This window comes from Xenopus laevis, chromosome 2L, assembly GCF_017654675.1.
Source record: "Xenopus laevis strain J_2021 chromosome 2L, Xenopus_laevis_v10.1, whole genome shotgun sequence".
In the NCBI taxonomy this organism is placed as follows: Eukaryota; Metazoa; Chordata; class Amphibia; order Anura; family Pipidae; genus Xenopus; species Xenopus laevis.
This window is the reverse complement of record NC_054373.1, coordinates 136,179,382-136,203,468: the sequence shown is the minus strand read 5'-3', so window position 1 is coordinate 136,203,468 and position 24,087 is coordinate 136,179,382. Positions and strand designations below refer to the sequence as shown.

General features: G+C 38.9%; 2 protein-coding genes across 6 annotated transcripts in view; one reads left to right on the top strand and one right to left on the bottom strand.

The window, feature by feature from the left end:
- diaph3.L (diaphanous related formin 3 L homeolog) overlaps positions 1 to 24,087 on the bottom strand; it is a 302,953-nt gene that overhangs the window by 171,537 nt on the left and 107,329 nt on the right. The window lies entirely within an intron of this gene.
- LOC121400038 lies at positions 12,028 to 15,062 on the top strand. The gene is made up of 2 exons (XM_041582455.1): positions 12,028 to 13,970; positions 14,620 to 15,062. Exons 1-2 carry the CDS (start codon positions 13,127 to 13,129, stop codon positions 14,685 to 14,687), a joined length of 912 nt encoding a protein of 303 aa, XP_041438389.1. The 5' UTR covers positions 12,028 to 13,126; the 3' UTR covers positions 14,688 to 15,062.

Sequence of the window (24,087 nt, the reverse complement as noted above, 5' to 3'; positions counted from 1 at the left end):
ATTAAAACAGAACAAAGAAAAACTGCTACATAAACAGGGAACATACTCTTCAGTACGCTGTAGAACCTATGAGTAAAAAAAATAATTTGCTCAGCAGCCATTTCTATATATTTTTAACGTGTTTTCAGAAGAACTTACTGTCAAAGCTTTTCAGCAGACTCAGTCCTCACCTGTAATGAATTGCACTATAAAGGAAATGCAATGGAAGAAAGCAAAATAGTAGAAACTGGCACTGCTAGCAACTAGAAGAAAATAATTCCCAAAGGCACTATAGCTCTACAATTGTCACCTTGAAAGCCAACAGCAATTTTTACATTTTTCTGTTCGCTTTGAATGATCTTTCTCAGAGCACCAAGAACTGCCAGAAAAACCCAATTTATAGTCAAGGTATTTCACATTGTGGTTGCATGAAGGCAAAGCTGGAGTCACACAATATCGATTATTGTGTTTTGAAAAAGTGGTACAGTATTTATATACAGCGTAGATGAAAGCTAGATCAACACGATGCAAACTATAAATATGTCCATTACAAGGTTTAGAGAAGATTAAAATAGTTATTGCAAAAAAATACACACTCTCTCCTAAGAATCCATTTTAAAATATATGTGGAATAAATAGCCACAACTTTTAACTTTAAGTATAAAAGTATGTGCTAAAAGTCTTCTTCACTCAAGGAAAAAGCCCAATGGTAGCATGCATTACTTATTGCTTTACAGAAAGGCAACAAAAAATATATGAGCCTTGCATTCATTTTTTTAAACAAATTAATTTATCTATTCAATCTTTAAATAATACATTTCTAACAATGATTACATGTTATCCAGAAAAGTGGACATGAGCAGAGGATCATGAACTAAAAAAGGTGTGGTTGATTGTGTGCACATTTTAATTTCCTTTATTACTTTCCACTTACCATAAAAGTGAAGCATTTTTAATCACTGTTGGGTCCAGATTTCCTGGATACTACTATTCCCATTTGAAACAACGCCATACAATCCTCCACCTGCTGCAAACTATTTTACAAACGATTTCTCAAAATGTGTATGATAAAAGCCCACTTACAAATTCTCTTTTAATTATATGTTGAGATACTGGTTACAAATGTTTGCTTAAAAACAGGATTGGGGTGAGAAATGTTTGTATGAAACAAATTATATATTCAAATTATAAATTGATAGAAATCAATATATATGAGATCCTCTAGCTGAAAAGACATAATTAAGGGCAATGAGATGAAGGTAACCTATTGTTGTCATAGTGAGAAACAGAAAGGTGACCGCCTATAATGATTCTGTGTTTCCATCTCTAACTTGGTACTACTTGATAAGTAAAAACTAGGAGCTAGCACTCATTAGCAAATCTTTTTCAAAGCATTTTCTTGGCTTCCTTTCGCTATGCCAAAAAGGAATACCTGCATATTATTACTCATCCTGTTACAGTTTATGCTGTACTCAGCATATACTTTTGAGTTTGTCTGTGAAATGTTCTCATAATAATAAGAGAACAAGGTGCTCCAGAACATAAATGTAAATTACTCACCAGATAGTTGATGTGGTCCAGGTGCTCCAGCCCCAGACCACCAGCTTTAGGGAGTGGCAAACCAGAATATGCAACGAAGAGTATGGCTATCTGGCACTCAGAAGAATCCACAGGGCCAAAATATAGTTTAAAAAAAGTCTTTATTAATCAAAGTTAAAAATAAATTTGCATCTCCATATGCCCTTCGCGTTTCATACCTACAGGGGTACTTAGTCATTGGCTGTCTCTGAGTGCCGGATATCCCTACTTCTGTAAAGTTTCCTCCCCACAAAAAAAATGAATTCACTTTCTGGAACATTTTGGCCAAAATATGCTATTGCAATCTTTTATCATCTAATCTGAATAAATAAGGGAAGAGCCATATTTATATAAGTCAAGTTCCAACCTTGCAGAGCCCTATGCAAATGTTGACCTATTATAGCTTGCTTTGCAATTAGCTTTGAATCTGTTTCAAAACTCTAAAACTAACTGGAAACTTTAGCTTCCTATAAGGCTCAGTGAGCAAGAGTTGTTTTGTATCCTAGACAGGGTGAGCTTGTAAAGCCTCTAGGTTATCTGGTTCAACATTTTGGGGCCCATTTATTAAACCTCAGATTTATATGGTCTAGGTTTTAAAGGGGAACACAAATTTTTCGAGTAAAACAATTATAACCCAAAACAGCTACATATCCCAATTCAAAAATACTCTCAATCTCAAACTTGTCGAGGTCACATAGAAGTCAATGGCAGTTACATAAATCGTATTTTTGTTTTAAAATCAATAACCTGTTACTTTCCGTTGGATTAACTTAAATAATAATTTTTGTACTACTCCTCCATGTTGTTTACAGTCCATTAACATGTTGGTAACTTTGCTTTGATCCAACTGTTTTATCATGACTCTTATTCTCACTTTCCCTTTAATACATGTTCTCATCACTTGTTTATTCAGTTTTTATAAGCCACTGACTTGCCTTTGTAAAAGATATAGTAGTTTCCACTCCAGAAATCAATCCTAAAACTACAGCTACATTCATTTCACTTTTTGCTAGAACACTCTCTGTAACTCTCCCCCTTAGGCAGATAGCTTTACATTAACATTGCTATCATCAAAGGTATCCCTGTGTCTTTCAAGGTTGCTTTTCCAATTCACTTGCCATTTCTGATTATGTCTAAAAGGAAGATGCCTCTTACTTCTGCACTCATTACTATGTATGAATGTCTGCCCCTTTGGTTTCAGCAAGTATAATTTATACTGACACCCGCTTACGCAGTACTTAATAATTCTCACTAAAATAAAATATCAGATTATATATTATTGTACTATATATACAATCAATAAATCCATTCATCTCTATCTCACTCAACAAGCACAATGCATATGTGTTTTATACGTATGGCATTTTAAAAAGTTTTACTATTAAAAAAGCAGAAATGAATACAAAAAAAAGTAATTCTCTTTAAAATATAAAGATATTTCCATGCTCAAAAATAACAATACATGGCATTGCCCAACCACAAAGTCAAGCTACTCCAATAAATAAGAGGCACTCTGTGTTTCAGACAGCAGAAAAGCATAATGCAAGGCAGACCTTCCTGCGTACATAATCACTGGTCAAATAAGCAAATGCTTGTTTTGCTCGTTGTAATATATATTTCAGTCTTTTTTCTATTCCTGGCCTCAATTCAATCAGTAGTAAAGTTGTCCTTTATTTATTATTTTCTTTTTGTTCTGTATAATTTGTGTTCTCCCTCCCAAATTACACTGGTGTCGGATATGTTAGCACTTTATAAAAAGGTCTAAGCAATGCAATTAAGCAGTCTGCATCTGTGCTGTTTGAAGTACTTGTTGTGTAGCAATCTCTCCGTTATAGCCACTGCAGAAAGGTGATGCAACTATTACAGCTGCTAATATCTGACTAGTGCCTATTGCTTCTATATTGATAAGCTGTTACAATAAAAGTATTTTTGAATGTAAGTGTTCCGGCCTTGTTATGCATTGTTACATGTTACTGCATTTCTTTAGGTAAAAAGTTCAGTAATCTATTGAGACCCATAAGTTGTTGTTGTTGGTATTTATTTGTGTGTATAGTATATTACTATATGTAGTCAAAATAGTCAGCACAACTTTGTTAAATCTTCTTACTTTATATGGGTGCAGGTTCTCCAGTGGCCACTTCCCACCAGCAAATACAGCAAAGGTTCAGTATGAACAGCACCACAATTCTTGTAAAAGTTAAAATGCCTTTATTGCTCAGTGTCGGGCATTACCGCAACGTTTCATGCCTCATTCGGCCCTTTTTGAAAAAGGGCCAAAATGAGGCCTGAAATGTTGCGGTACTGCCCGACACTTGAGCAATAAAGGCATTTTAACTTTTACAAGAATTGTGGTGCTGTTCATACTGAACCTTTTTTAGTATAGTACTATAAACAGTAATTCTGTTATAAACGTGCCACACATGGTTTTGTCTTCTATTGCTAAAAAATCCAATTAACCAGTGTTTACTCTTTATTTTCCTTATGGATGCTATCTTGACTTATAAAGCAGAATATACATTTCATACATTTCCCTGCATCACGGTATCATTGTATAAGATTTAACCTAAGGCCTTGTGATTTTGTAATAAATGCACATGCAAATTTACTGCTTGTTATGTTTGTCTACGCAAACTTCTGAGCTCTAAAAAGGAACAGTTTTACTGATTGCATTTGAACTGTTAGACAAAAGGGAGAATAAACTTGCAAAACTCACAATCACTTTCATATATGACAAAGCCATAAGAAAGGTGGGAAACTGATTAGAGAGGAATTGTTCTTATCTGCTAGGTTGTCTGTAATGTCTCATGAGCTTATGTCACATTAAGCTCATGCAATATAGCATTAAGCTCCATTTCCTGGATTACTTGTGCACACCTTAAATTCACATATAAATAAGCATTTTAGCATAACTTGAGCCCAAACTAATTTTCAAGTATATTTACACATACAGTTTGTTGTATTTAATAAACAAATTACTGAACTTTAACTAAATCTGATTTTAAAGCAAATTAAATATGTACCATGAAGATACTTAAACTGGAGATCTAGATATACCATATACCTAACCAAGAGAGCCTACTTTTCAAAACTTAATATCATAGGCTCTCCAGGGCAGACTGGGTCTGAAGTTCTACAGCCTTTCTCCCCAGATGACGCGCTCGTACTGCTATTGCTAATGAGCACTGCTACGTCACATATGACGCGCTCAGGGGAAGTTTTTTCGCACATGCGCATTACTGTCTCAAATTCTTTAGCAAGATGGCCGCTGCGTTCTACAGTTCTACAACAGAGCAGAAGATCAACCATCATTTTCTGCTTTTGTATGCGCATTGGTGAGGAGAAAATATAGCGATTAAGGACAACAATGTGAGTACTATAGAGGGAGGTAGTGTATGAAATTTACCTTTCCTTCTCCTTTAATACAAATTGGACTTATGTGCACATGTGAAATAGATTAGGGCCTCAAAACTTAGCTAAGTTGACAAATTCTAGCAATATATATTAACATTGCTCATTTATTAGGGCCTTACTGGACCCTCTTCACCACTCGACCCCCTGCAACTGCAAGGTCTGCTTCCTCTGTAGTTACACCTCTGGATACAGTTAAAGAAACATTAACACCAAAAAATTAGTCTTTTAAAGTAATGAAAATATTATATACGGTCATGCAGCACTGGTAAAACGGGTGTGTTTGCTTCACAAACTCTACAATAGTTTATATAAACAAGATGTTGTGTAGCCATGGGGGCAGCTATTCAAAGCTGTAAAAAGCAGAAAAAGCACAGGATACACAGCAGATAACAGATACAATGGGATCCTTCAGATCCTGTTATCTACGGTGTATCCTATGCTTGAATGGCTTACCCCATGGCTACATGGCAGTTTGCTTCAGAAACACAACTACAGTTTATATAAAAACAAACACAACAGTTTTACCAGTGCAAAGCATTAGACAGTGCAGACAGTAAATTAGATTATCATTCCTTTAAAACACTATAATCTATATATCAGTGCACACATGGCACACTAGTTAATGCTGGTTAAAATCAGCAGGATATACTGTATAATGATTAATAAAGCCAAATTGTGTTATATTTATATGTTTACTATCTGTTTTATAAGATACATTACCAGAACAGAATTATTAATTTAGAACATGTATGGGACTTATTATCCCGAATCCTTGGGACCTGGGGTTTTCCAGATAGGAAGTGGGCTCAAAAGATCCAACAGACCAATCCATCCATAAGGATTTGTCTAGGTACTAGCAAAATGGTGAACTAAGGGAAAACTGAAACTGTTTCAACTAATATTGGACAAACAATGTGGCACAAGAGACAGCTCATAGCCTAGATTAATAAAAGGTGTGCTGTGAAACACTGTGCATATGTGTAACGCCAATCTGGGCTATCCAGACCACAGATAGTTAAAGTGTCCAGCTATTGGTAGGAGCATGGGTTACATTGGACTCTAACATTTGGCGCCAGGAGGTTCTTATGGTGCAAACAAAGAAAACGGTTTATTAGTCAGATACAATAGAAGAGAGAAAAACTGCAGCACCTCTTGTTTGCAAAATGTGAGAATTTATTACAATTGGTCAGTAACCAACAGGCAACGTTTCGGGCCTGGTCTTGCCCTTTCTCATTGTCAGAGACAATGACCTCAGGTTTACTCACATAACAAGTGGTTAGAGGAAAAGGCACAGGCATATCCCATGCAGCTTTACACAGGCTGACACTCCCTTAGGACAGACTTGGCAGGCATCCCACTTCACCTCTGTGACATATTCAGGTCTCTGGATCAACCTCAGGGCAATCATCTCTCCTGATTTCCTCTCCGCAGGGATCCCTATACTACAGGCAATATGGCCTGGGAGGGACATATCCAATCTATCACTCCTATGTTGGAGCTCAGAACTGCTCTTATCTAGCTCAACCCTGACTATCTTACACTCCTAGAGTGTACTAGTACTGGGAGCTCACCTGCCACTTTCTATTCCTCATTCACAGGGTTGTCTGGTACCGACTTAGACACTAGAGGACCTGGTCCCTCTAGGCACATGGCTTCTCTGGGCCTTTCTGTACCCAGGCTCCCCTGGGCACACCCAGCTGGATCAGCATCCAGCAGCCAGAGAGGAAGAGGCCACTCCTTTCCAACACTATATGGAAGTGTGGCATGAAGTGGTCATTACACCTCTTGGCCAATAACAAATGATGTTAAACTTAAATGTATACATAGGCTTTTGCCTAGTAACTAAGTAAAAGGGTAGGGCCTTAAAGCCATAGGGGCAGATTAACCCCTATGGGTCCCTACATATGTTTAAAAAAAGTATAGGGCAAAAAAACGCTCACCTCAAAAGTCAGAAAAATGAAACCAATGGCCAGTCCCACAAAGAGTACACAGATAGATAACACAAATATAATAAGAAAGGCAAGAACATCTAGTAAGGAAAGAAGGAAAATTCTCTTCATGATTAATTCCTTGTAAAGAGAATTAATCATGCTCAAAATAACAATATTTAAAAAATATATATATTTAAAATGTTAAAACTTTGCAACATACAGCCTTTCCTTTTACTTAAACGGACAGCGAAGTGAATGTTAGACACATGAACCTTTTCTCTAATACAATGGTAGGTCAAGAGTCAGGTTTCAGGAACATCATACCTCCCCAACATTTTGGAAATAAAGTGGGACAAAAAGAGTTGAAATTGACCACTTCCCTTTTGCGGCCACACCCACTAATTACCACGTTTGTTTTACAAAATTTGGCAGGTTAGAATGTTTAAATACATTTCTGTGGTTTTAAAATAATATTACAGTTTTGCTAATGAAGGTGTATTGCCCTTTAATCTGCAAGTCTGTTTCACCAAGAGACCTGCTTATCTTAAATTGTTACAAAAGTATCTATTCTCTGCTCTCTGCCAAAAGCCAACTAAGTTAGAAACATTGTATATTTTTATAGCCGTTTGGTGCCGGACATCAAAGAGAAAGTTGGGACATTTCAGTCCCTTCTAAATCTGGGCATACATGTACAGAATTTGAATGTGATTTTTAGGATGTGTGCATTTTTTCATGGAAATCAATCATGCCATAGATAGGGCATACTTAAAAGTTTTGTGGGTTTGGCTCAAACAAACCATAACATATTTATGTGTATGGTTAATCATCATACAATAAAAAAAAGGCAAAAAATTATCTTTACTGATTCCTGAGTGGCAGCTTTATATACATTGTATCTAAAGACTAAAGGGCGAATTTAGTAAGCGGCGAAAATTTGCCAGCGACAGCTTCGCAGCAACACTTCGGCAGGCGAAAATTCGCTGATACAACCCAAATTTATTATGATGCAGAGTTTCGTCCCACTGCTCAGCAGTGCGAGCAAATCGAAGCGAAGATGCACTAGCGTTCAATTCTGCCTAGCGCAACTTCGTTAGAGGTCTTCGCTCAGGCTAATTTGCATATGGTGGGAAATTTAAAGATGAATGGAGGCCTGTATGATAGATGTTGCAGCTAATAATTACATTAACACTGATTACTACACAAGTCCAGGGAACCTTAATAAAGTCAATAAGAGTTGTTTTAATGCCCTACAAATGAGCCCACTGTAAAATTATGTTCCATATGTTATAAAACAACTGGGGAAACCGAATAGCCGAGAACATTTTTTATGCCTTTTGCAGCTTATCACCCTGAAAAATGACAAGTCGCCAGCGTCTTTTGGACTTAGAAGATTTTCCACTCAAAAATGATGATGTAAGTAACAGAAGATAGAGGAAGATCTATGCACGCCAATGCACTTTGCCTGGTCTGAGCTGGCGAAAGAGTAAAATCCGCATCTTAGTGAATATGCGGAGTAACATCCATTTGCCAGAGCGAAAAGTCGCCTGACGTTAAGAGTGTGAATCAGCACTAGCGTCCATCTCCTTCGCTAGTGAACGGACGCATGCACCCGTTAGTAAATCGGCGAAGTGCCTAAAAGTGTTAACGCTGGCGAATTGTCGCAAGCGTTTGTCACTTCGTCCTTTAGTACAATTACCCCTAAGATACCAGTCTTCATGTTAATAATTTGTCATTCCATATACCATACAATTGCTCTTACTATGATATGTTATTGAAAACTGAATATATTTGCATGGATAACCACCTTAAGCCTTGGCTAATAGATCGGCTTTCTATGTAATGAGTAGTTACAGCTCAATTTTCCCCAAAGTCCCTCTTGTCCACTTTATACGATGACATTGCAGATCAAGGTCATGTACCCTACTCAATTTAAATACAGCAGCCAAGGACAACTTTAAGGACAAGTACATGGGTACTATTCTATCAGTACTCAATTTATGGTACCATGAGATGACCAAGGAAAAAGGCATCAACAACATACTTTACTACTCACAGTGCTATAGACGAGTGCTATCAATGCAAAGTTACAATAAAGTTGGTGTACTCTTAATATGAATATTGTTAATCGTATCATTAGTGGTTAACACATAACTTTTGTTTAATAGTAAATAGCTGGCTTATATTCAGATTCCAATGAAGCAACAGAGCATGTTTATCCAAGATCATAGGGTGCAAAGAAATACAATAAGTTAGTGTTTTAGGCTACAGCCATAATAAAAAAAAAAACTCACACCTGTCTATGTCATACTCTTAATTTTGTGTTCTCTGTGTTGAACTTAAAGCAAGCAAAATATATTTGTTTCCTCTAATTGTGCACGCTCAGTGTTTAGCCTGCAAACCTATTAGCCACTGCTGGATTCTTTTTAAAAGCTGTGATTTAGCCTAGTGAAGTCTATTGAGATGCAGTAAGAGTACTTCCACATTAGACTGTGCCATGGCAACTGTCCTAGCAACAAAAGTGAGGTCAGAACTAGTCTCGCTACATGAATGTTAAAATCTACATTAAAAACACATTTACCATAACAGATTTTCCATTCATGCTAGTGTAGATTTTAATCTTTATATAGTTCCAGCTCTGAATCAAATAAATCTTTCATTTAACGAAATTATACTATCAACATGAACTTTTCCAAAGGTACAATACAACAGATTCAGGGAAAAATGTAGAGAATACTCAAAAAATGCATCCAAAACCTAACCCTTTCACTACCAGATAAAAAATACATTATACTATGGTTCCTTTAAAATAAAATTTTAACAACCGTCTTAATAATAATTCTATCAATATATGGTAACATACTTAGTGGTTAAATCGTTACTGACAAGTATGAGTTTCTTTATAGCAAGCTGCATATAAATGTTTTACATCTTTTGCTTCAGTATGCTACAAGGCTAGTGTTAGTTTATTGTATTATTTATGTCACGTTAACATGCTTGAGTTATGCACCGACAAGATGTAAATTAGCACTCAGTCTGATGAGAAGCAGGGTCATGGTCAGTGACTTACAGTGTACAGCTACCTTAGACTGTCTAATTATAATGCATAGGGTGAAGCCACCATTACATTCAGACAAGAAGAGGGTATTATTTAATTTAAATCTGTGACCATTTTAAAGAATCATAGCAGAGATATGTGAAATGATTCTTTGCTTTGAGGAAGTCAAAATAACAAGCCAGACAAGAACATGGTAATTACCCATATAGTGAAAGTAACATACATTAGAAAACTAATTCAAGTTTCAGCAACATAGAGAGAGAGATAAGCATTAACTAGCATGAAGCCCTCTAGCATGTAAAGGTATAAGTAGAACAAATTAAAAAAATGAATATATAAATACATATATCTACCCTTACCACGATCCCCTGTGGATCGAAATTATGCAGCAATAAGGACTTGTTAATAGGTCATTTGAATGCAGTTGCCGTGAGTGCTTTCTTTGGTTGGAATATATGGAATGACTGCAGAGTACAATTTACCTCCATCAAAGTAACTTCCTGTATCATTTACGGATTGCGTGTGTATAAAAATAATGTGTTTAGAATATGTCATATTCCAGGGCAAAATACATTCCAGAGGAGAACCTTCACATAATGGGTACAAAGAATGCCTTCATTGACAAAGAAACATGTAAACGGTATAGGATCAACAAACTAAAACAGACAACACAAAATTATGTAACAAATATCAATTTGGTTTAAAACGATTTAAGCGGTAAATGGCTTTACTTTGACCCTTACTAAACCTTTAGCAAGGTATAGCATATGAAAGTTCAAATGCAGCAGACCTAGAAATTTTAGAGGTGGCATTAGAGAGTATTACTTAGACTGTAAGCTCTATGGGGCAGGGACCTCCTTCCTATTGTCTCTCTCATACCCAGAGTCGGACTGGCCGGAAAAAACCCGGTTGGCCTGGCCCTCATGGGCTCCAGCCGGGCCAGACCTCCTCTCCCGATAAGTACTACAAAAAAAAAAAAAATTGCGGTGGACGGCAGCTTGCGCATGCGCCGAGTGGCAGTTTCACACGCGCAGGGCGAAGTTTGTGCAGGCGCGCCGAGCTATGTGCACGTTACAGTGGAGGGGCGGCGTTTGCGCCGAGCGAGCTTTCACAGTAAGGAGGTGGCGGGGGGCGGCTAGACAGCAGTCATGATGGGACCCAGGGCCCCCAGTCCGACCCTGCTCTTACCATATGGCCCTTAAGCTCTGTGTTCTTATACATATTTATTAAGTTACTTGTCTTCCCTGTGTATACTTTTATATACTGTAAGATTGTACCGCGATGTGCAACTGTACGGTGCTTTAGAAATAAAGTTGAACATATATACATTATACATACATACTCCACAAAATATTATAGGGGCATTAACTGTAGTCTTTGATAAAATGTAAACTCAAAAGGTATGGAATATAGTTCTTATGAATAACAGGTTTCCAACTTGTGGGGCTTTTGATGTGGATGCCTTTGACCAAACTGGAAATAGTTGTGCACAATATAAATTACATTTGACTACATATACTACTACATATACTCTTTGTCCACCAGGAGTGGAGTGTGGGACTTTGTCTGGTAAGGATGTGCCAGCATTGGACTGCACAAGGGTTCCCCAGGGTAGTGGGTCATTGATATGTAAATTGCATAATTACTCTGCATTTTTCTTCTTATATAAAGTTCAATTTGTTTCAATTAGCAAAGGACCTGTGGATGGTAAGAAATTAATGGTGTATATCCTATGGCACTGGAGGTGGCCAATATGGGGTTACATATACTAGCATGCAGTTACAGTTATAGCAGTTGCTAAAGTTTGTCAATACTTCAAATGGCAGTGGGCTTTGTGTAACAAAATATTACAGATACAATACGGGAGTATAGACACCAGAACTAATGGAACACAAAGATAGCACTCCTTTAAATTGAAAGAAACTGGCCATACAACTGGAATGCTCTTTAAATGCAGTCACCTAAAATGCTTAGCGTTTTTAAACCATTAACAGCAGTGCACTGCAAAGGGAAGTCCTATTGTTAAAATACTGATCTTCGAGACCCATGGGAAGCCTCATAACCCATGATGTTTCCTCGAGTTCTTTTTTAGACAGAGGTACCAGAGGAAAACCAGGCGAGGGAGGAAAAGGAAAGAAAGGAACAAAGGAATCGGTGGCCTTCCAAATATCGACCAGGAAGAAAACACGCTAGTTGTGAATATCAGTAAACGTGATCTGACAGGACCCGAGATGTGTGTCCTTTCTAAGGGTATGTACCCACTAACAATGGTGACCAGTTGTGCCTGGATGTAGAGCTTGAAAAGTTTTTTCGTACCCTAAGACTTAAAGCTTATTTTGCACAGGGGACGCCAGACACTAACTTGCCACCATTGGGGAAGGAAGCTGATAAAGATGCATGTGAAATTGAGGATACACAAACTGAACCCTGGTTTGATGCGACCAGATGCAGGCCAAAGAGTAAGTTTTTTCCTCCAATGACTAATCACTGTGTAGAAACCTTGGTACAAGCAGTGCAAAGGGACATCGATAAACTTAAATGGACAAGGGGCAGGTATAGATCTAATAATCTGTCTAAGGAGGAACGTGAGGCTTTACAGAGCCTTAGGAATGACACATCCATCATTATCAAGCCAGCGGATAAAGGTGGAGCCATTGTGGTGATGGATGTGGACACCTATAGGTCTGAAGCATTGTCCCAGTTACAAAACACATTGCATTACAAAATTTTGGATAGTGATCCAACAAATGATTTGAAACAGATGATAGATGATTTACTTAAGATCAGTAAGGAGGAAGGTGTCATCACAAATAAATTGAAAAAATTTTTGCAAGTTGATAACCCTATCATTCCTGTGTTTTATCTTTTACCAAAGATACATAAGAATCTCCAAAGACCGCCTGGGAGACCCATTGTGGCAGGGATGTCGTCTATTTTTCAACCTTTATCAATCCTGCTGGACACAGTCCTTAATCCTGTAGTGGTACGTACCAGATCCTATGTAAAGGACACCACACATTTCATTAATAAACTAACTGAGATTGAGTTGATTGAAAAAGATGTATTCCTCTGCACAATGGATGTTTCCTCTTTGTATACCTCCATTCCCCATGAACAGGGAATTTAGGTTGTCACAGCTGTAATGGGAAACCTGGAATGACCTGATGGGGTGATGGACTTACTTTTACAATTCCTGGGATGGGTCCTCAAGAAGAATTATTTTCTTTTTGAGGGCAAATTCTACGAACAGAGCCAAGGCACATCAATGGGGTCAAATGTCGCTCCTGCTTATGCTAATTTATTTATGGCACACTTTGAGGATACTTTTGTATATAACAATCTGGAGTTTTGGCCCTATACATTGATGTGGCTCCGCTACATAGACGATTTATTTTTCATTTGGCAGGGATCTGAGAGTACATTACTAATGTTTGCTGAATACCTGAATTCTAGAATCCCAACAATCAAATTCACCCTTGAATATGATAAAAAACAGATACATTTCCTAGATGTGACAGTCGGATTGACTGAGGGGAAATTGACGACCGACATTTATAGAAAACCGACCGATAGGGTCACTTACTTGGACCCTAACAGCTTCCATCCACCCTCTACGATTAGGGGGTTACCATACAGTCAACTCTTACGAGTTAAACGTATTGTTAGTGAGGAAGCCAATTTTGACGAAAGGTCTGAGGAAATGTTGGCCCACTTTTCTAGCAGGGGTTATGAAACCGATTTGTTGGAAGATACTAAGGAAAAAGTGAAGGCGATACCGAGAAGCACCCTCTTATCTAAAAAAACTTGTAAAAAATCAGAAAGATTACCCTTTGTTACCACGTATTCGAGGCAGTCAGGGTTTGTGAAAGGTGTCATAAATCGCCATTGGCATTTATTGCAGATGGATCGTAAACTGGAACCATGGGTAGCTGAACCCCCAATGATGGCATATAAGAGAGCATCCAATCTGAAGGATCAATTGGTCCATGCCTTAAGCGAACCCCAAAGGAAACAAGGTACCTGGTTGAGTAATACCAAAGGAATGTATAGATGTGGGCACTGTGTCAATTGCAACTTTGTGGTGCGAACGGATAAGTTTTATCATCCGATGACCGGTAGGGGCTTTGATGTGATGGACTATATGAACTGTCATGTTGTATATATGGTGAAGTGCCCCTGTGGCAAAATCTACATAGGTGAGACTACCAGGCCCCTAACCATCAGGATTGGGGAACATAGAAGCGATGTGAGATTGGGGAAAGTTGCATCTCCCCTAGCTAGACACTTTATGGAAGCGCACCATCAAGTAAATCAACTAAGATTCATGGGGATTGAAAAAGTGAAAAGGCCAACTCGGGGTGGAAATAGAGAAACATTACTTAAACAGCGGGAGCTGAGGTGGATATATAAGCTGTAGGCCCTTTCCCCTAATGGACTTAACGAAGATAGGGAATTGTCCCTATTTTTCTGATACCAGAGATATATAATAATTTTTTCTGTGAATTGGAAGTGATAATAGATATTTCTGCTGGGAAATATTTTCCTTTGAGATACTTTGTTTAGAGTTTAATGACCTCAGCCTGTGGTGTGAAATCAGTATACATTATTTGTTGTCTGATGTTCTTAATTATGTTTTAATTTTTCTTTATGTCACTATCTTTACAGATCTTATGGGACAATATCAGTTGAAAATAATTCCTCTATATATGGATGTCAATTTTTGTAAAATATGACATGAATTTTTGTAAAATATGGCATGAAGTATTTATCATTATATAAGTAAAATGGGCACTGTCACTTTAATTATATTGCACTTTATATATATGTAGAATCATCAAACATGAAGCGAGTCATGGGGTATATGTCAAATTGATCTTTCCTAAGCATATGAAAGATCAAGGAATCACTTGATATAATTGCACATTTGATGTATTTAAATATGTGTTTATGATACACGGGGTATACGTTTGAGGTTTTAACATATAATGAAGTATATATTATTTTTAAACTTAAAAGTTTCACTTTTGGATATGGCTATTAGATGAAATTGAAAAAACGATATGAGATGTCACATGATTTATATATATGTTTTTAGTTTTTTAATAATATTATATGATATGGAACACTGCTCACACCTTTGCACTATTGCACTTTTCAAAGCCATATGAACTGTATTGCTATAAGATATATTTGGTTCCTTCTCTGATCTGTAAATTTTCTGGACGCTATATTTGTGTATATGTTTGGGGTAATGTAAACAATAGGGTCACAGATATAGGAAGTTGTTTAGCAACGAGGCTAACTGGTGCGCATGCTCCATCCCTGAATGTAAACAAATAATGGCACAAGTAGAGGAAGTTGCCTAGTAACAGTACAAACAAATGCGTGTGCCTCCTCCTTGAATACGCGCAGTATAGCGTCACGTCACCAAGCCTGATGACTCATCGGCGGAAGTGACGTAGGCGGAAGTGACGTCACGTATACCGGCAGTGTAGGTAGCGCGCGAACGAAGCGTCCAGCTGGTGATTGAACAGGGTATTTATACCTCTAGTGAACTTGGTAAGCATCAGAATCCCCTTGACAAAGGCCTTGGTGCCGAAACGTTGGGGCCATTCTCATTTTTCTGGTAGGTGTATCCGCTCCCTTGCTGATTTCTTGCTTGCTGCATATAACTAATGGGTGGTTGATATTCTATGCTACTTTTTAATATTGTCAAAATTATCATCATCATCATCATCATCATCATTTATTTATATAGCGCTGTCAAGATACGCAGTGCTTTACTGCAGTTATAGCAAACAGGGAATAAATGGTGGTTAACAGACAAGGATTACAGAGTACAATGGGGTTTACAAACTAAAAGGTTAGGGTACAGTTGAGACATTAGGATTATATAAACACTTTGTCATTTTTGATACAGCAATGATTAATTAAGGTACAACGAATAGGCCTCTTTAAACAGATGGGTCTTTAAGGAGCGCTTGAAAGTTTGGAAGGAAGGAGAAAGTCTGACAGCTTGTGGCAGAGAGTTCCAGAGAAAAGCAGAAGCCCGAGAGAAGTCTTGTAGACGAGAATGGGCAGAAGTGACCAGAGGAGAAGTGAGGCGGAGATCAGAAGCAGAGCGTAGGTTTCGTGAAGGAGTGTATTTGGAGATTAGGGATGAAATATAGGGAGGGGTTTCATTATTAAGGGCCTTGAATGTGAGTGTAAGTAATTTGAATTTGATTCTAGAAGAGATTGGGAGCCAGTGAAGGGACATACAAATGGGAGCAGCTGATGTTGAGCGGCGAGCTAGATGAATGAGTCTAGCGGCCGCGTTTAGAACAGATTGGAGTTGTGAAAGGTGACTTGTTGGAATACCTGTGAGGAGTAAGTTGCAGTAATCAAGGCGGGAGATGATGAGAGACTGAATCAGTGTTTTAGTTGATTCTGAACTGAGATAGGGTCGTATTCGAGCAATGTTGCGCAGTTGAATACGGCAAGATTTTGCAAGTGTTTGAATGTGTGGTGAAAAAGACAGATGAGAGTCTAAGATTACTCCTAGGCAGCGTGCCTGTGTGGTGGAATGAAAGGTGGTGTTGTTTACGGTGAGTGATATCTGAGGGACAGGGGAAGATCTTGGAGGAAATATGATGAGTTCTGTTTTAGAAAGGTTCAGTTTCAGGTGGCGCTGTGACATCCAGGAGGAGACAGCAGAAAGACAGTCTGTGACTTGGGAAAGGACAGAATTAGAAAGATCAGGAGTAGACAAGTAGAGTTGGGTGTCATCAGCATAAAGGTGATACTGAAGTCCAAATGACTGAATGAGTTTTCCTAGTGAAGTTGTATAGAGCGAGAACAGCAGGGGGCCAAGAACAGAGCCTTGAGGAACTCCAACAGAGAGTGGGAAAGTAGTAGAAGTAGAGTTAGAGAAGGAAACTTTAAAGGAACGGTCAGACAGATAAGATGTAAACCATGAAAGAGCAGTGTCCCGAATGCCAGCTGAGTGTAGAATGTCAAGGAGGAGTGTGTGGTCAACTGTGTCAAAGGCTGCAGAGAGATCTAGTAGAATTAGAATGGAATAATGACCTTTAGACTTTGCCAATAGAAGATCATTGGTTACTTTGGTGAGGGCAGTTTCAGTCGAGTGTGATGGGCGGAAGCCAGATTGCAAGGGGTCGAGGAGGGAGTTGTGAGTGAGATGCTGGATCAGGCGTTTATAAACAAGCCTTTCTAGTAATTTGGAGGCGAATGGAAGAAGGGAGACCGGTCGATAGTTAGTGGGAGAGCTGGGATCAAGGGAAGGTTTTTTGAGGATAGGAGTGATTAGTGCTTGTTTGTATAATGATGGAAAGGTACCAGTAGAGAGTGAAAGATTGAATAGGTGGGTAAGTGCAGGAGAGAGTGTATCAGAGATTGGGTGGAGAAGGCGAGAGGGTATGGGGTCAAGGGAGCAGGTGGTGGGTTTTGAGCTGGCTAGAAGTTTGCTGACTTCCTCTAGAGTTGCAGGGGTGAAGGAGTGCAAAGTAGATGTGAGTGGACTGCACGTTGGTCTGAGATTGTTGTCGGACGGTATGCTCAGCCTAATAAGATCGATTTTTTCATTAAAGAAATGAGCAAGGTCTTGGGCAGTAACATTAATAGGTGGAGGAGGTAGAGGGGGGCATAGGAGTGAGTTAAATGTGGCAAACAGCTGCTGTGGTTTGGAGGACATAGTAGATATTAGATAAGAGAAGTATTGTTCTTTGGCTAATGATAGAGCTCGGTTATAGCAAGAGAGCATGAATTTGAAGTGGATGAAATCAGGATCAGTTCGTGACTTTCTCCATCGTCGCTCAGCTGATCTACTACATCTTCTGAGGTACCGTGTTACACTAGTGTGCCAGGGTTGGGGTTTAGCTGGCCGGCTGTGACGGGTGGTAGAAGGTGCAAGGGAGTCAAGTGCTGTTGAAAGGGCATCGTTGTAGAGAGAAGCTGCCATATTGGGACAGGAGAGAGTATTAATATGAGATATGGATTGTGCTGATACTGTTGATAATTGTTGTGGTTCAAAAGCATTAAGGTTTCTGTACGTATGGGTAGAGAGAGATGGTTGTGAAGGTGCAGGTGAAAGCAGTATCTGAAAGGAGAGTAGATGATGGTCAGACAGAGGGTAGGGAGAGTTTATTAAGTTGGATGGGCAGCATGAGTGGCAGAATATAAGGTCAAGAGCATGACCCTCGATGTGGGTAGGTGAGTCGGTCCACTGAGAGAGACCAAATGAAGCTGTTAGAGAGAGAAGTTTAGAGGTGGCAGCAGAAGCAGAGTTGTCAATGGGGATGTTGAAGTCCCCTAAAATGAGAGCAGGTGTCTCACTGGAGAGAAAGTATGGAAGCCAGGCAGCAAAGTTATCCAAGAAGGTGGAGTAGGGACCTGGGGGGCGATATATGACAGCAACACGCAGAGAGATTGGAGAAAACAAACGTATGCTGTGGACTTCAAAAGAAGTGAAGGAGAGAGAAGACGGTGTAGTTAGATTTTGAAACCTGCATTTGGGAGAGAGAAGAAATCCCACCCCACCGCCATGACGGCCATCCGGTCTAGGAGTGTGAGTAAGTGAGAAGCCTCCATAGCAGAGGGCAGCAGGTGAAGCAGTGTCTGAGGGTGAGAGCCATGTTTCAGTGATTGCAAGAAGGTGAAGGGATTTAGCTATAAAGAGGTCATGGACTGCTGTTAGTTTATTGCAGATTGACCGTGCATTCCAGAGGGCACATGAGAAAGGTATGGAGGGTGCTGGTTTTATGTGAATTAGGTTTGCAATATTAATAGTACGTAAAGTCTGAGAGACTGGAAAAGACCTTGTTGAATGCCTGAGAGTAGGAATAAGTGAGGGTACAAATGAGTGAGTTGGACCAGGGTTTGGGGAGACGTCCCCAGCTGCAAGTAACAGTAATAATGAGAGTGAGACAAGGTGTGACCTAGATTTGACAGTGCGAGCAGTGTATTGTTTGATGGAATGAGAGGGGATAATAGATTTAACAATACAAGATAGTGTGCTTAGATTGAGAGAGGGTGATGGGAGCAGTGAAGAGGAGATTTCAATTTCAGGATAGTTTGATGGATGTTGGAGTGCAGAGGATATATGCAGAAGTATAGAGGAGAGAGAGAAAAAGAAAGCAATCAAATTAAACATAGTTAGACAGTATAATCCGGCTTATCTTGTTGATAGAAGAATTGATGAGCAGTGATGTCCAATGTTTGCTTGGAGATTCCAATTCAACTCTGATCCAACTGTTGTCCAACTCTGTCTAACTCTTTATGTTGTACTTAAACTTCTGTACTTTAACTTGATGGACTTAAGTTGTTAAATCTGCCATGGCTCTCCTGCCATGCTCACCCCTGCTATGCTTCCCCTAGAATGAATGTCCTGATATACAGCAAGAGGGTCACATGGGTGAGGGCCAGCAATTGATTAATTAAGACAAGTTAAAGACAGAAGAATCTCTGAGTCTGGTCATCTAACAGACATCGATAGCAATAAAATGGACATACCAAACTATTCACTAAAGCAAGCAACAAATTGCTAGATAAATGTTAACTGATGCATTTTAACACCTACCCCACAATTGAATAATTGGCAATGGTAATACAAAGATTTGCAGCAGAGTTGGATGGTGAGATGCAGAAAGCTAGGAGCAGTAAGTTCAATTAGCAGGAATTAGACATACCCCACAATTGAATAATTGGCAATGGTAATACAAAGATTTGCAGCAGAGTTGGATGGTGAGATGCAGAAAGCTAGGAGCAGTAAGTTCAATTAGCAGGAATTAGACATACCCCACAATTGAATAATTGGCAATGGTAATACAAAGATTTGCAGCAGAGTTGGATGGTGAGATGCAGAAAGCTAGGAGCAGTAAGTTCAATTAGCAGGAATTAGACATACCCCACAATTGAATAATTGGCAATGGTAATACAAAGATTTGCAGCAGAGTTGGATGGTGAGATGCAGAAAGCTAGGAGCAGTAAGTTCAATTAGCAGGAATTAGACATACCCCACAATTGAATAATTGGCAATGGTAATACAAAGATTTGCAGCAGAGTTGGATGGTGAGATGCAGAAAGCTAGGAGCAGTAAGTTCAATTAGCAGGAATTAGACATACCCCACAATTGAATAATTGGCAATGGTAATACAAAGATTTGCAGCAGAGTTGGATGGTGAGATGCAGAAAGCTAGGAGCAGTAAGTTCAATTAGCAGGAATTAGACATACCCCACAATTGAATAATTGGCAATGGTAATACAAAGATTTGCAGTAGAGTTGGATGGTGAGATGCAGAAAGCTAGGAGCAGTAAGTTCAATTAGCAGGAATTAGACATACCTGGAAGAGATGAGAAGGAGAGATGCAGTTCAGCAGGTATCCATATATGTAAGTTCTTAACTCTGTCTAACTCTATATGTTGTACTTAAACTTCTGTACTTTAACTTGATGGACTTAAGTTGTTAAATCTGCCATGGCTCTCCTGCCATGCTCACCCCTGCTAAAATTATGCCATGTTTTGTAAGGCATTGTCTGTGTAAAATGTTTTTCTGGAACAAAGAGTAAAAATTGATTTTTAAACCACCCTTTTTGCCAAATTTTTTTTGTTTTGAGTGTGCAAACATGCAAATGAATCAGTGATATGGGTTACCTGAGGTAGGGGGTAACATTTGTTTCTGCACCTCTCACTAATTTGAATTGAACGTTTTTGGTGTGCCCTCCATTCATTATTAATTATATACTCTTTGTCCACCAGGAGTGGAGTGTGGGACTTTGTCTGGTAAGGATGTGCCAGCATTGGACTGCACAAGGGTTCCCCAGGGTAGTGGGTCATTGATATGTAAATTGCATAATTACTCTGCATTTTTCTTCTTATATAAAGTTCAATTTGTTTCAATTAGCAAAGGACCTGTGGATGGTAAGAAATTAATGGTGTATATCCTATGGCACTGGAGGTGGCCAATATGGGGTTACATATACTAGCATGCAGTTACAGTTATAGCAGTTGCTAAAGTTTGTCAATACTTCAAATGGCAGTGGGCTTAGTGTAACAAAATATTACAGATACAATACGGGAGTATAGACACCAGAACTAATGGAACACAAAGATAGCACTCCTTTAAATTGAAAGAAACTGGCCATACAACTGGAATGCTCTTTAAATGCAGTCACCTAAAATGCTTAGCGTTTTTAAACCATTAACAGCAGTGCACTGCAAAGGGAAGTCCTATTGTTAAAATACTGATCTTAGAGACCCATGGGAAGCCTCATAACCTCTGACCAAGTTTTAGTAATTTCAGGGCATGTACACAGATCCATCGCACCTTTGCACAACCTTCAGAATTTATGAATCACTGATGCTTGATGCTCAAGTGTCCCAACCTAAGTAAGACACCAGCATTCACCAAAAGCCATTTCAAGCTTTCATCACAAAAGTGATGAAGTGATAACTAAGATTGTGTTTTTTTTTTTTTTTCCATTTTATGTAGTATTGATGCTGACACTTTCTCTTTCGTGTTGGTCCTGATAAGTTGTTCTGAGTGGGTTAGATATTGCAGACTCTCTGTGAGCATACTATCGCCTGCTCTTTTATAGTTTTTAGATGCAAGCAAGCTGGCATTTCTTTCTGCCCTTCTCCCGTTGTAATGAGATGAGTTTTATCAATAATGGCTCATGGTAATACTTTGATGCAAATATAAGACTTTGATAAAACAAACAAAGACAAATATCTTATCAATGCTGGCTTATGGTAATACTTTGATAGAAATATAAGACAAAGAATCATATAACTGCTAAACCCAATACGGTATGCAAGACCGCTTTATAACCTATAATCCTGTATAAGGAAGCTTTGTATGAGAGAAACTATTGAACTTAATTAGTCGATGACCTAATACTCATATTTGTTCCTAATATATTTATGACTTCTATTACTTCCGAATAAGTTTCTAAGTTATGAAAGAAATCATAGAAGCTTCCTTTCATTATAGCCGGCGCAATTTGTACTCAAATACGAATAAACGACAAGATCTCTGCTTTGTATGTGCTTGTTGGAAGCATGGCCAGCTCCTGATGAGCACATGAGAAGCAAGATATGTTGTTGACCAAGTGGTTTAATGTATGAGCTCATTGTTTTTGAGCATATAAAACTGGGGGGGTCTCTATTTTGTGGCGGAGATCTCTCCTGTGGAGTACACTGCCCAGGGCCTTTGATTCCCGCTTGAGACCTCTCTGCAGACTGAAACGGGATCTTCCAGCCGCTTGGTGGAGATAATAATGCATTCTTGATTTTTTGCGGATTTATTGATGATTGATGCATTCTTGATTGTTTTGCTGATTTATTGATGATTGATGCATTCTTGATTGTTTTACGAATCTCACTGTTGATAAAGCATGCTTAGTGTACTAAGTGCGGTCTGTGAATTATTTCCAATAGAACCTTGATCATAAGACGCTGTTCATCTGTTTACCACCCCCAGACAAGGCCTCAGAAAGGGATTCATATTCCCTTCATCTATAGGGAATGCGTGTTTAGGTTAACTCTAATGGGCCAAACTGTTTAGTTCGTCTAGTATAGCCCCATCTGATGGGGGGTGCCCATCTAGGGGAAAGCTTAGTGGAAAGTCCTTGCTGTTATTTCTAACAAAAAGGGGCATAAGAGGAGTATTTTCTTATTTTACCTCTATTTTAATGTTGCTGCTTGTGGCAGAGGTCATGCTAAATGGATTAGTCTAGAATTACCAGTATGACGTAATACACCTGGTGGACAGGTCACAGAATGTACAGAGTAACACCTACAGGCCATTGTAAACACCACATATTCCCCCTATAGTAGGAAAGCATGTGGTCAATTGTAATAAACAATAGCATCTTAAAGCAATATTATACATTATTCACATCACATAGTCCTTTGTCCATGCAGGTAGTTTTCTGATTCTCTCAGTATGCCTTATAGGTTCACTTTCTTCAGGTCTATTGCAGTTGGAATCAGGAGTAGGACAATGTCCTTCATCAAATGGAGCTTCTCCAAAGTCATATCTAACAGGTGCAAGAAAACTTGCATTCCATATGCGTCCATCAGACAGTTCATAAGTGTATGGTCCTTGCTGGCGTCTCACTTCAAGTGGTGTAGTAAATTTAGATTGTCCTTGTTTCAGTATTCCTGGTTTCTTAATTCTGACTAAAGATCCAGGCTGAAAGTGTACTTCTCTTGCACCAAGCCTTGCATTTGGCTTGTTGACGTTTGACAATGTCAGCAGTAGATGATTTTGTAGGCACAGTATTTTGTGGAAGGTTGATGTCTGCAACATGTAACTTAGTGCGCATCTGTCTGCCATGTAATAATTCAGCTGGAGATGATTGGGTTGTTGCATGGCATGTTGCTCTGTAGTTATGTAGGAACTCTGTTGTAAACGCTTTCCAAGATTTCCCAGTAAGATTTGCTGTCAGTAGTGCTTCTTTCAGACTTCTGTTGAATCGCTCAATTTCTCCATTTGCTTACGGGTAATACATTGAAGATTTCCGATGCACAATATTCCTCTCTCTCAGAAAGAAGTCAAACTCAGATGAAACAAACTGTGGTCTGTTGTCTGATATTAACTCCTTCGGATTACCTTCTCTGCTGAAGACTGTAGACAAAAATGTTATTACTGTAGCTGATGTTATATGAGAAACAAATGCAATTTCGGGCCATTTACTGTAATAGTCTATAGCAAATCTACAGTCTATAGGAGCATCTGTAAAAGGACCCACAATACCAATAGCAAGTTTTTCCCATGCGGAATAAGGGAATGGTACTGGCTGAAGTGGTGGTGTATGTGTGACAGCTGTTTTGTCATGATTCTGACTAGTAACAAATCCATTGCTGGCCACCAGTATAGTTCTCCTAGTCTTTGTTTTGTACATACAATTCCTTGATGACTCTCCTGAGCAAGTTGTATTAGCTTTTCTCGCAAGGTCTCTGGTACCAGTAAACGGTGAGCTCCACGGACAACATAGCCAACTACGAAGGACACTTCATGTCTAATCCTGTAGTAAGGTTGAAGATCAGGACTGAGTTTCTTCTCAGCATTTGGCCATTTGCTTTGTAAGATGTCACGTAGTTTTACTTGAATTGGACATGTGAGGCAAGCTT

Coding starts and splice junctions, on each gene's coding strand:
- LOC121400038 (XM_041582455.1), top strand. CDS start 13,127: ATGGACTTACTTTTACAATTCCTGGGATGGGTCCTCAAGAAGAATTAT. Junction 13,971..14,619: donor CGAACCCCAAAGGAAACAAG/GTACCTGGTTGA, acceptor CTATCTTTACAG/ATCTTATGGGACAATATCAG.